Source organism: Tyto alba, unplaced genomic scaffold (genome assembly GCF_018691265.1).
Source record: "Tyto alba isolate M040663 unplaced genomic scaffold, T.alba_DEE_v4.0 Super-Scaffold_7, whole genome shotgun sequence".
Taxonomy (NCBI): domain Eukaryota; kingdom Metazoa; phylum Chordata; class Aves; order Strigiformes; family Tytonidae; genus Tyto; species Tyto alba.
The window spans coordinates 19,469,527-19,483,465 of record NW_024881328.1 but is presented as its reverse complement, the minus strand read 5'-3'; the positions used below and the strand labels follow the sequence as shown (position 1 = coordinate 19,483,465).

The window sequence follows — 13,939 nt, the reverse complement described above, 5'->3', positions numbered from 1 at the left end:
TTAGTGTGACATTTATTTATTTATTTATTTATTTATTTATTTATTTACTTGTTTATTTATTCCTAAACCAGACTGTGCCCCTCGCAGTGTCTGATCGGTGAGCCTATTTGGATGTCCTCAGGCACCAATAGCTTTAAGCACCGGGTTCCTAGGACACCCCACAAGGCAGGTAGCGGGCGATGGATGGGTTCTGCTGGTCGACGTGGCTTTGGACAACAGCCTCCCCCCACTTTCTGCGCCGCCACCCGCCCTCCCGGCTCTGCCCTGGCTGCAGGGGGGGCCGCAGCTCTGCAGGGGGGCCAGGCTGCGTCCAGCAACCAAGAGCCGTGGCCCAGCGCGGGGACTGGGTCTCGGCGCAGGGCCCCCCTTCCTGCCAGCTCAAGAGCTCAAGGGGAAAACGCGTCCATGCGTGGGGGTGGGGGAGGAACAGATTACTTTATTTCCTTTAAAGGTGATTCGCAGTTTGTTCAGCTCTTAATAACGTGAGCTCCTGAGCTCGAATTTCACGGTTGAGAGGACGAGTCGGTTTTGTGTCGGGCTGGCTGGAGATGTGCGAATCTCCTCTTCTCCCAATCCTGGAACTTCTGCCTCTCCCGGGAACCACCCCCAGCCCCCCTCTCCGGGGAGGTACTTCACACGCCGCCCGGCGGGGCCAGGGCTGAGCCTATCCTCCTCAGCGCTGGGGACCGGTGGGGGGTCAGAGCTGTGAATAGTAACAAACTCTTTCTCCAGGTCATGAAGTAGACATGCACTGTACACTGCTTTTTATTACAGTACACTCTGTTCACAGCCAGTCACAAACATAAGATGTTTGAAATAGAGAAAGTAATTGCAGAGAAATCAATTTCTAAAAATTATGCAGGTATTAATTCTTCTATAAATTGGTCACCTGCAAACAAATCTTTAAAAAGAGAAACTGTTGTGCTTTGCTGTGATGAAAATATTAATGCTAATTATATCAAATATCAAGACTAAAAACTATATTCAGTTCAAATGCAAAAAGCTCCAAGTCACTCTTTATCACTAATTTAAATTACTTAGTAACACCCCACCACTGTTTAATTTGATCCAAATCCAGAAAACGTGTAATCTTTATCAGAATGCAATGTTTCATCTAAACACAAATTTAAATTGCATTGAGAAAGCCACTAAGCATATCCAGGTTAAAAATATAGTCACTGAGATTTGGGTGATTAGGTTTTCCCCTTCCTTTCTAGGCTGTAACGGACTTGAGCAATCCTTCAGAGCAGACTAGAAGGAAAGGTAAATTATCTTCGGTATTCTTAGTTTTAGGGAAAGTTTAATCTTTTCTTGCTCTATCCTTCACACTAATATAACCTTTTCCGTGACAGTATTTTTACTAATTATTAATGCTAGAAAGGTACATGAACAAAATTGTTATTTTTTTAATATCATGTAACAGATTCATAAAATTGCTACTGTTACATTTTGGCAAAAGGGTCATTTATGTGCTGTGTTTGATTACTCCTTATAGTGAACAATCTGGGAAAGTCAACCATTCATTTATGCTAGTGGTGAACAAGACTATCCTAATTTTGGCACACCTGGCATTCAGTGATCGTGATGATTTTATAAAGAATCTGAATTAAGAGGTTTACTACTGCAAGTTAAGTTTTATAATAGAAATGAAAAATCAGAGCCTACTTCTCTTCCTGTTTACTTCAAGGACAACATAATCACATCACTGGATATTGAAAAAAGAAATCCTAGCATTACACCAATTTCCCCAGACATTAAGGCATTAATCCTGCAAGTCTACACTCATAAATATAATCATGACTTTGGGCCTATTCAGGCAATGATTAATTGTATTAAAAAAAAAAAAGTTAAACACCTTTTTTTTTTCTATCACTCTCAAAGGTAATAGTGGAGCATAACATGAAATAATGTGAATTACAGTACTGAGTGACTTATGGTTTCATTTTACCTTGTCAAAGGACAATTAAAAATGTGCTTATCTGACAAACAATTTCAGTCATGAGCTCTTCTTACAAGAAGTCTTAATTTTTAAATTCTTAGTATATCTATTGAATAAAAAAATCAAATGTATGCAAAACCAGTGATCCCTTGAATTCTCATACATTAAGACTGTACTTTAAAGTGGGAATTCAGATGCCGAAGAAAATCTTCTGTAGATGTTATAGATGGTGGGAAAACTTCTCGACAGAATTCACATATTCCACACTGATTCAGTTCAGAGTCTGTATAAGCTTGTGCCAGCAAATCATTGTCTCGAGGCTGCCAAACGAGCTAAAAGAAACAGAAAATGATTATTGCTGTGGTTTACATATGCTGTGGTTTATATTTATATAAAAAAATACCTGCCTCTTTAAACTAAGTGTCCTTTACACCTGCCTGGCCAGATACATTAGAGAGTTCTCGTTTACAAAAAACATGATAGGACTTTGATTTTTGAAAGTTCTATAAACATACTATAATTGCAAACACTTAGAATGCCATGGTATCTATTAATGATAAATACTGCTTGAGCAAAAGTCTGTAATATCAGTCTGATACATATTAAGGCTTTTCTTTAACTTTGCATTTCAGTATTTAACTGTAGAAGTCACAGAACATAATAGCCATTTAACAGAAATGAGAAAATACATTTTTACCTTAGAACAAAATGTTTCTTGTACAGAGTTAATATGAATTGTATTTTATTTCTATTCCTATTGACACATAACTAGTTCTCAGTTTACTTACAAAATGACTAGAGCAATGTCATATGGCTTAAGTTACTTGTTTGCTCTGACTGCCTTTTATTGTAATTGTGTCTCAAATAATCTGTTTTGGGATTCCTTCTGCCATGACAACATCAAACTCAATGGGACCATTTGAATACCTATCCAGGTATTTGGGCAATTCTGTAAACTATATAAAACTTGGGTCAGCAGCTGTACTGCTCTTGGTCCCTGAGCTAGTTAGTTTAAAGCCAGCAAGTCTGTTTACCTGACACTGCAGTTCAAGGGACTTCAGCCTAATGCATACTTTGTCAGAGTGTACACTATTTAGCATCATACCAAGTAGGAATCAAAAAGTCTACTGTCATTTTTCAAAGTAAAGTTAAAAATTAAGTTTCATTACTTTAGTATTAGCAACACAAGATAAAATACATAGTTATGTTATATCGCCAGTACAATTAGGTTTTGAGTAAACTGAAAACTAAATACATACTGCTGTCACTGCAAAGTAGACAGAATGGCAGCAGGCTGGTATGAGCTTTATGTGGGGATGGAACCTAGAAGAGGAGAGAGCCCTACAGTTTTTTTGGCTCAGTTTTATTCTCTCTTGCTTCACTCACACATGGAAAGGCAAGCAAGAATACTTTCTAAAGTAGTTTCTTTAGAAGTTTTAAATTTTTTGCTATCGATACTTACACAAGAGTTTTACTTTTCAGCTCTTACTCAAATTTCATCATGCCAAATAGTTAGAATCTATTGTTTATTCCTCCCATGGTAACTCACTGTACAAGTAACCTGGATTTCATAGTAGTTAAATCTTCTTTTTAAAAGAGCTAAACTTCTTGGAGTCAATTTCCTGTCCAGTCCCTATTTAAACAGTGTGTAGCTTATCAGAGACCAATAGCAGATTTACTGTCTTTCATTATGGTCAGCAATCCATATAATTAAATTGACTAATTAGTAATTAAGTGCAATCACACTTTTTTCAGCTCAGAGAATCTACTTATTGTATGCTGCTGGTGTAAATTGCATATTAAATCTATCTAGACACTGACACACTTAAACATCTATACAGAAATGTGTTTAGAATTACTTGTTTCTAATACCTTATGATGTAAAGCACCATCTGAAAAAAGATAAAATAGTATTGCAAAAAGCCCACAAAGGACATAGTAAGTTTTCTAATCTTGGAAGCACAAGAAGGGGAGGTACTCCTCCAGCAACCCACTGAGGCAGGCACTTAACTACTACTTCTTTCTTTAAGTGTTAAGCATGTGCTTAATATGCTTTTCAGAATAGGGATATACTTAAGCAGATGTTCCATTTCAAAAACATTAATATTCAGATTAAGATCAATAGAATATCAATTTGCTTTTAAACTCATGAACATTCTTAGAAATATTTACGGTGGAAACAACCCCCTCAAACTGTGAATACCGATAAACACATGCATCTATATGCAATTCACAGTTAAATGTAGTCTGTAAAATCCTAGGTCCACTAATATCCATGTTTATTTTAATCTGCTGCTCTTTTCAGTCACATGTTTTTTTAAAAAGTTACATCCTAAGAAAACAGTACTGAGTTTTCACATTTAGTATCCACATAGAAGGAAAGAGCTAAATTTATTACAGCAACTGAGAGCAGTTCCAAGAACTTACTGTTGCCAAATCTATTGCATTTATGGGGTTTTCCATTTTATAAGTTAACATATGTAGTAAATACTTGAAAGTTTTATCTACAGTACGAAAAAAAAAAGTCAGGTATATAATTCCTCCCTGTTGGAGCTTCACCAGTGACAGGGATGATGGAAGCCGTAAGCAGTGTAACTACCCCTTAGGAAGGTGGTAAAAATACTATGAACAAGTTTAGGCACACATTATGCTAAGCTTAATACGGCTGAAAGGGCATATATGCAAGTAACTTTTTAACAACATTAGTATTTTAACCTACATATATATTATCTGTGAATCAAATCCTTAGCACAATTAACAGTCAGAAAAAACTCTAAAGCTGAGTCCAGTTCGCTGGGAAGAATTCTTAACCTCTTTTGAAGGCAGCTGAATAAAGGTGATGGATGTTTAAATATATTGATATACACAGATGTATACTTAATATATTCTAAAGTAGTATTAGCTTATTTCAAACAAGCTTCTGGATAAAATGTAACATTTTAATCAAAGTTCTGAATGTTCTATAGTGCTATTGTAGATATGACTTACAAATACTGAAACAGTTCACCATCAGCTTTCTTTTCTCTAAGCGTTAGCATTATTACATTCTCCACAAAGTAGATCATTTACATTTTAAATGATGGCTGCAAATTAATTTCCTTATTTTGCAGAAATAGCAATGATCAAACCAAAGCCTTATTGCTATTCAACCACAATTCTTCTCTACTTTTTAAGCTGCATACTCCCCTATCAATTTATAATTACATACCAGCTGTTTCACTTGCTGTAATATACAATGCAGGGTGCCATCTATTGAAAAATGAATACAGAGACTAACTAGTAAAAGAACAAGCTGGAGAGGCAATACAGAAAAAGACGATAGTAACAAGCAATGGAGTGAATCCTTCACGGCTCCACAGGAATTCTACCAGTGATAAAATAAATGGTTTAATTTGTTTAACTCAGTCACAACTTTAACTTGGGATCCAATGAAAAATAAAGCACAATAAAAACTGTGATTAGTAAGTTGGTATAGAATTGAGATCTCCCACAGTACAAATAGGTATTTAAAATACATTTTGAAAAATCAGGCTTAGCGTTTAATATACAATGATGCAGAACAGCAAACCTTCCATGCTTTAAACTTCTCATCCAAAATTAGTTTGCAATAGAAAACTAAACTAGACTAGGTATGCTTTAGGAATAGAAAACATCAAAGCTGTCATGTCTTACAAACACTTTCCAAATGCTAGTTTTGCATGTCATGCAGTGGCCAATTTGAGAGGTAAAGCTCTTCTGCATGTACCTTGTCATTAACAAAGAGCACAAAACCATACCAACGGAAACAGTAAAAATATGCCAAATCCACCCTCACAGAATTCCTAAATATCACTATTTGCTTAGTCTTGGAAAGCTGTTCTCTCACAAGGTATGAGAAAAGCCACGGAAATACAAAAACCCCAGTTTATAAAGGTCCATAATAATTTTGCCAGCAATTTCAGTTGAGACAGGATGTTACACAAAAGAAGCAAAGTATTCAGAGACTTGATCAGAACCTACTGAAATGGTTTTCTACATTACAGCAACTGGGCCTTGCTTTCAGAAGTTCCCATGGACTTCAAGTAGCTATAACTGAAATTCAAGCTCAGAGTACCTACATAAACCTAAAATAAAGTACTTCAGTGAACTTCCCTTCATTTGAAAAAATAAATATGCTTGCCGCCTTGACTACTTAAATTATGAAGAAAAAATTGTGAGTTTTCTTAGAAGGGAGCAATAGGGTACTGTTTATACCCCAGATTGAGATAAAGAGTAGATACTTTTTTCACGATGAAGTATTTATCTATTCAGCTTTTTAATTAGTCCATTTGCCATATTCTCTGCTGTACATTAAAAATAATTAAAACAATTATGTGCCCTGTTCAGCTGAGATCAAAACTAGAAAAAAAGCAATTTAGGGGGCAACTTATGATTAATGACAGCTTTGAAATAGATATAGAAGCAATTAATATCTAAATTAGCTGAAATTTGGGTAAGCATATCCAGTGCTTACATCTGCTTGAATTCCTGCCCCTTCACTGGAAAAGTGCCTTGTACACATAATTCAGTATCAGGAAGAAGAATTGACAAGAGACAGTGGCTTAAAAAAAAGACAGATGAGATATTAATCCTGTCTCAAGGATATTTGCAAAGTGGCTGTCTGAATCATTAGCATTTTTTGAAACGTAAAGTATTTATTGAAAGATACCTGATGAGGACCTCTGATGGTTGTCCCAGCAGCTTCTAAAGAAGAAAAAATTACTTCAGGTACACCCTGGTTTGTGTGCTTAGGTACAAATGTGAAACCGGTGTCTGTTGTTTTTAAACATGTTTTGTCATGGGTATTTTCTATAGGCATGTTTGCATGATTTGAGGGGTTTGTTTTGTCAACAGTAGTTAAGCTTTGTAAAGCTGAGGTCATGAGATCAACTCCACGAACTTCAAATGAGTTAGGTTCCAATTTACTGAGGTTAACAGCACGGTCTCTGTGCTCCAGGTTAAAACGATGATCTTGAAGCATGTTTTCAGCTATACCAGTACAAGGAACTGTTGGTTTTTCCTGAGTGCTCTGCAAGAAAGCAGAGTCATTGTCTGTAGGTGGAAACTTGACATTAAATTTAGAAAGTGATTCTACAGAGTTGTTGTCCTCATCTTGGCCCACTCCTCTTGGTGTGATAGATGTGATGCATGATGCACCTCTATTTATATCCTTTATAACCCGAGGCTTAAAAAGCTCTTCTGCTTGTTCATCAGTTTTATCAGTACACTGTATCGGCATGGAAAACTGTATTTCTGTGAAGAAAGAATGAAGAAAACATTAAATAGTCCACTGAAGTATAGTTATTAAAGGTGTGGTGTTGGGGTATTTTTCCTGAGAGGTTTCTGATCTTCCTTCTCGGCTTTTTAACCTTTATTTTTTTCTCTTTGAAACCAGTTTGAGGTGTAGTTCTCTTTCACAAATATTAACTCTGACACAAAAATTATCAGGACAGAAATAAAAGGAAATAATTCTGTTCTAATAATTATATTTCTCTCTGATTTATGGATACAAACATTTTCATTTTATTGAAAATTGTGTTGTCCCATACTCTTAACACATACTTGCATATATTTACTGAAGTGTTTTGGCAGAAATAGAAGCTGGAACCAAACCCATTTCACACAGTGACAAGAACATGCTAGGCACCGTGAGCACAATTTTAGAAGGTATTCAGGTACCAAACTCCCATTGGTTTCCAAATTAGGTAAATATTTAAACCGAATAACTATTCAGAAGTGGGACCATATTTTCCCTTTGTTTTGAGAAGTCTCCCTTCATTTTCAGCGCTTTATTAACAAAAATGGTAATAATATACATGGTTACTCCTAATCAGGTGAAAGAACAACTTCAGTACACATTTATTGTACAGTAGCCTTCTGACATTGCTCAGATATTGTAGTAAAGTGGGCCACAAAAGTAACAGGAATCAAGCAGATTATATCATGTATAGCTTTTCACTCAGTTGAATTAGGCACTTATTTAAGGAAAACAAATCCATTCTGAAATAAGTTGCCAAGCATCCATGCCCCCAAATTCCACCTCCAAATAATAAAGTTATTTACTATTGTTCGATCAGAATATAACAATACAGTTCAGACATAGCAATTCGAAGCCACAAACTACATGTTACTTCATGTAACAAAACTTCAGTAATGATATAACCTAAATTAGAAGCAAGTGCTGAAATCAGTGTCTTCTGCTTCAACAATGTAAGTTTGGCAGGGTTTTTTTTTTTAATATATATCACTTAAGAGTTTGATTCTACTATTAAGAAAAGGTTAATAGTAAAAGGGAATACCCATAGTAGCTTGCATTATATTAAATGTAAGCATTAGCAGAACTGGACATTCAGGATCTCTTCCAGTTGCAACAAAAATCAAGCCTTTCTTTTGTTTTCAGGAAGTGTTGGATTAATCTCTTGTCCTATATAACAGAACAGTATTCTAAAGTCTGCACAAGAAAGTCTAGAAAATGAGTCCTCTGACTCTCCTCAGTCCAGCAGTTTTCCTCTAACAGATATGGGGCTAGAGACATTCATAACAGACATCTTTTGAACTGACAGCTAAATTAAAAGCAAGCAAGTGCTGTCATTCACACAGTATGATGGGATATCACATGTAGTAAGTGCCTGCCTCTCACTCCAAGGGACAAAACAATTACAAGAGCCATTGATGACTGTCTTTTATAGCATGTGATTTGGAGCATTCGTCATAGAATGCCAAAACTGGCGGTGCATTTTCTTGGTGAAATACTGAGCACCATGTGAACAGACTTGAAAAAGGCAGATGGTAAACAGTGGAAATACTTCTATGTATGTGTAATTTACAGTATTTTCAAATATAAAGCAAAGCTTTCAAACAGTTGAATCACAATAAGAGCTTAAGTATAATATTACCAGTTTCAGGTTCTGGCTTTATCTTAAATTTACTCAGTTGGTCTGTTTGTTCTCTGGCTAGCATACATATTCGATGACATTCTTCTTTCATGTCCTGGAAAATAGTCTCCAGATTATCCCTGGAAGATCAAAATTGTAAATTAAAGAGTCAACCGATTCAGCTTGCTGTGACCTTTAATCTAGTCACACCCACAAACCAGAGAAAAACAATAGTGTAAGCTACTTTTCTTGGATACCTTGTTCCTCAACATATGTATACATATTTTTGTTCTCAGTAAAAGCAAACAGAAAAGGGAAAAGAAAATGTTGTCAAAGAGCTGTTTAGTCATATCATACACAATACATTTGAGCTTAGGGCCTGAACCTGCAAGGATGCCCCAAAAAATCCAGCCTTTACATTTCTTTCAGTTCCCTCAGGTATTTTGTAGAATGGCTTATCTTTCACAAGGGTACCGTTTCCATCTTATTCTAGAGAAAATAAGATGTGAACATTAATTGTTTTCCATTGTTTTCTGTGCACTTCAGTCTTTGCAAGAGAAGGAACACACAAGCATTTGTTACTGTTCCTTCCTTCTCTGTCTACCTGACATTTTGGAAAGGACCTCGTGAACTCATTCATTCTCTGTTTTACACAACATCATATGACTTTTCCTTATATTTTGAGGCATTTTTTTTAATTATATATTTTCCAGAGTATCATATGTACATCTGGTATTTAATTATCTGCACTGAGAATAGTAAAAATAGTTCTTTATGCTGATGTTTTATTTGCCCAGAGGCACTACATTATTGTTATTGATCCATCCATAAAATTCCATTGTGAAATTTTGATAAACTTGGTGAGTAATTTATATTTCTAAGCACAATATATTGTGAAATTTATAAAATGAACTTCAAGGATGAAAAAGTGAAGTTGGTGATAAACTGGATTTGCGTTCTCTTTTGCATCCTTGTATCAAAAGAGCTCAAAAGGGATTTTTATTTAATCCAGTGAATTGTTTTCCTTTTTATTGCTTATTCATATAGCAATCAGGAATGTCATGAGCTCTGTTCCAGCTTCTGCTGTGCTTCTCTTTTTGAAGACACAAATATCTATTTGTATCTCATTTGAAAAAAAAAATCTACATGAGTTAAAAGTTGCTACTGTTAACACATTCTGACCATTTTTCAGGTGTTTTGATAAATAAGAAATTAAAAGACTCATCACAAGTTTCTAGTCAGAGGTTTAAAATACACATGATTAGATGAATCAATCTTAATTTGCTTGACATTTGTGATACTATAATCTTACTAGTGTAAGATTACAAGTAATCTTACCAGTCACATACCTCTTTCCAAGAAAACAGTAAAGTAAGAGAGCTATTTGAGAGCAGGGAGACAGAAGACATGTAAAAGTTTTTAATTTTTTAGATATAAATCAGTAAAGACAAAAAAAGTCTTTATCACATCACATCACATCACATCACATCACATCACATCACATCACATCACATCACATCACAGTATTATTTCCTCTCTCTCTTATAAAGCAATAGTGAGTCAGACGAAAGATCCATGTAGTTTTCCCAGCCTATGTCTGAGAGTGGCCAAAAGCAGATGCCTAAGCAAGAGTATAAGAAGACAGCAAGAATTCATGATACTTTTCCCTAATACTTGCCTAGCCTCACCTTAGAGAATCTTCTACTTGACCTCAACAAAATTGTTAAAAGTGGTATTACTGCCTGTGCTGTGAAAAATGCAAACCTAAGATTTTGTTCAATACTTTTCCCAAAACACTCGAAGAAGAGGGAATACTTGCTTAGGAAATATACTGCTTTTGGTCCCTTGGTCACAGCAAGGGCTGGCTGGCTTCAGATTACAGATAAACCTGGTTTCAAACTCTCTTATTTAGGATGGATCAGGCCAAGAAGTATTTCTTCATGCTGACTAGCAGACCTCCTCCTGGCAGCGCAGCAGGCTCCTCTGCTGTGCTGCCATCAGTTAATCCATTATGGTTGTACATTCCTGTTCTGAAGAGAGTTAATGCAAGGGAGTTAATGCTTATCCAAAACCCAGCATTAACATCCACTGCTGTTTTCCGCAGAGTTTAACCTCCTGCTGAACCAAGTGGCTATTTTTCTTCCTCCTAATTTATCCGTACATACTTGCTAAGTCCCAGCTATGACTCCACAGAGCTGCTGACTTTACTACCTTCCCACAACAGCTCTTTGACCTCTGCTGCTCCCCTCTCCTCTCCTGCTCCCATCTGTTTTTTAAGGTACTGTGTAGAAAAGAAGGAAATAGATGGTCTTATTTAATGGCAGAAAAGACAATTAAAAGCAAATTTTAAAATGTTGCAAAAGTATTTACCTTTCAGGCATAGATGAAATGCCAGAGATCCCTAGAGATAATTCAGGCTTATCTGGAACAACTTTCTTACTTTTCACCTTGAGGTAAAATATAAAAACATTGATCACAGATTAGGATATTAATTTTGCTCTTCACCTTGATATGAATAAAAATGTCATGGGATCCTTCACCTAGTCCTTCTGGAAGCTCCCAATACATTCAAAAAATGACAAAAGCAGTTTTTTACTGTTTGTATGAAATTTCTATTTTTAGTTTAATTTAGCAACTCTGTGTGGCATTCCTCTGCTCATACTCCCTTGAAAGAAAACTGTTTCTAAGAATATTGCTTGGCTGTTTCAATCAACTGTGTTTCAATCATGTATAAGGTAAGATTATGTATTGTGCATAAGCTTGATAGTGAGGTATCTAGCTATTTTAGCTCTTAAAAATCAATTTATTCACTGGTATTTTCAGTGAACACATCACAAGCTAATATGTCAAGAGTTCTAGCAGGTTTTTAAAAAGTTATTAACTTTGACTACCACCTTGTGGTTCACTCTAGTATTACACAGTTTTAAATCTGCCAGGCATTAAGGAAAGTTTTTATAATAACCAGTCATTAAGCTGCAGTTCCACTAGATCTACACTACCAGATGGCCTGGGTAGTTTGTACGTGTTCCAAATCAGACACAGCACTTGATCATATGTCTGCCAAATCAGCTGATTTCAATGATACATTGTTTATAATCACAGACCCATAGCCTATAGGTTTGTCTTACCTTGCACTAAAGTGCCACTGAAGTTCCTGTTGACACATTTGAGCTGCCTCATATGTCTCAACGCAGGTTACAAATGCTTGCCACAGTAAGCTAAGCAATTCTTGGTAAGTCTAATAGCAACAAGTTATGTGTAGCTGTGCTCCTACCCTTACCTATGTTCACTTTAAATTAGCTAGCTAAAATATGTTTACATGGTTAGATACACATCAATGACTGCACTCCGGATGCTATTCTGTAACAAAACCAGAGTGGCACGAAAGTCAACAAATCAACTCAATCTTGCTGAAAATTTACAACTGAAAATTATAAAACAGAAATGTTAATCTGGAGTTTTCACAAATACTAAAATTTTAATGACATAACATAAAATAATTAATACACAAACCAACCAATATGTATTTAATAGTTCAGTGTTCTCTGTGTGCTTTATATACTTTAATGTTTTCCTAGTAATTATATAATGCTGAAATTTAAAATCAGTTTCTTAGAATAATTAGTATAAACATGTTTGAAAGAAGTAATAATTTACAAACGTTTGTTTTTTCATTTGATCTCCACTTGGTTTCTTATCTTACCTCCATTTTGTACGTTGGCATCTGTATACACTTTTGTGCTTCATTTAATTCTTTCAATTTGCTTTTCAGAGTCCTTATTTTATCTTCTTGGTTGGAAATAATAGATACAAGCTTTCTTTCCTTTTGATTGTTTTTGTCCTCAAGTTGCTTCAATTTCATGCTCTCATTTTCTAACTGTTCCTAAAAAATAATTTTAGAAACATCAGTACAATTAATAGAGTTGAGGCTTGTGGAATATCACTATTCAGCAGTCTGGAATAAGCTAAATTAAGCTTTTGCAACATAAGTAAGGGTCACTCTTATTTATTAAATTACTAATTTTAAACTGATAGTAAAGACCTACCACTACACATAGATGTAACTCATCATAGATGATAACTCAAAATAACTGAATTTCTGAAAGGTGTATTAGTGTTTATAAAAAATAAACACTCTCTTGGTTCACTTACTATACCATTTACATTGACATTTTATGTACAATATATTGTATGTACAACATATAAAATAATATTTCATTAATTTCAATCAATCTTAAACAGTTTTGAAGAAGGAAATATTCCGCAGCTACCTTAATTTTTGAGCAGACCCAAGAATGGAATCATAGAATCACAAAATCATAGACTATCTCAAGTTGGACCCATAAGGATCATTGAGTCCAACTCCCTGCTCCTCACGGGACTACCTAAAACTGAACCATATGGCTAGGAGTGTTGTCCAGATGCTCCTTGAACTCTGAGAGGCTTAGTGCCATGACCACTTCCCTGGGGAGCCTGTTCCAGTAACCAACCACCCTGCCAGTAAAGAACCTTTTCCTAATGTCCAACCTGAACTTCCCCTGATGCAGCTTCATTCCATTTCCTCGTCTCCTATCACTGGTCACCACAGAGAGATCATCACCTAACCTCTTTAGGAAGTTGTAGACTGTGAAGAGGCCACCCCTCAGCCTTCTCTTCTCCAAGCTGAACAAACCAAGTGACCTCAGTGGCTCCTTGAAGACAAGTTTTGCCCTCAAGGCCTTTCACCATCCTGGCTGTCCTCCTCTGGACACACTCTAATAGTTTGATGTCCTTCTTATATTGAGGTGCCTAAAAGTACACACAGCACTCAAAGTGGGGCTGTACCAGTGCAGTGTAGAATGGGACAGTCAGCTCCCTTGACCGGCTGGCTATGCTGTGCTTGATGTACTCCATGACATGGTTGGCCCTTTTGGCTGTTAGGGTACAATGTTGACTCCTATCAACTTGTCATCAATCCAAACTGCCAGATCTCTTTCTGTGGGGCTGCTCTCTAGCTTCTCATCCCCAACTGGTGTGTATAGCCAGGACTACATTGCAAATATTGACCATCATATCTAGTAATGTGGGAAAAAATAACAATTTATGTTAAGAGGAAATGGAGTCACAC

At 36.0% G+C, this 13,939-nt stretch overlaps 1 protein-coding gene across 3 annotated transcripts in view; it reads right to left on the bottom strand.

The window, feature by feature from the left end:
• Positions 1-736: 736 nt before the first annotated feature.
• Positions 737-13,939, bottom strand: part of TANK (TRAF family member associated NFKB activator) — a 28,447-nt gene continuing 15,244 nt past the window's right edge. For all 3 annotated transcript variants that reach the window (XM_032982553.2, XM_032982552.2, XM_009970585.3), the window contains 5 exons: positions 12,536-12,715; positions 11,203-11,279; positions 8,854-8,972; positions 6,627-7,210; positions 737-2,271 (listed from right to left, as the gene is read on the bottom strand). In XM_032982553.2, the coding sequence (XP_032838444.1) occupies positions 2,104-2,271; positions 6,627-7,210; positions 8,854-8,972; positions 11,203-11,279; positions 12,536-12,715 (1,128 nt within the window). In that variant the 3' untranslated portion in view covers positions 737-2,103. The remainder of the gene's footprint in view (positions 2,272-6,626; positions 7,211-8,853; positions 8,973-11,202; positions 11,280-12,535; positions 12,716-13,939) is intronic.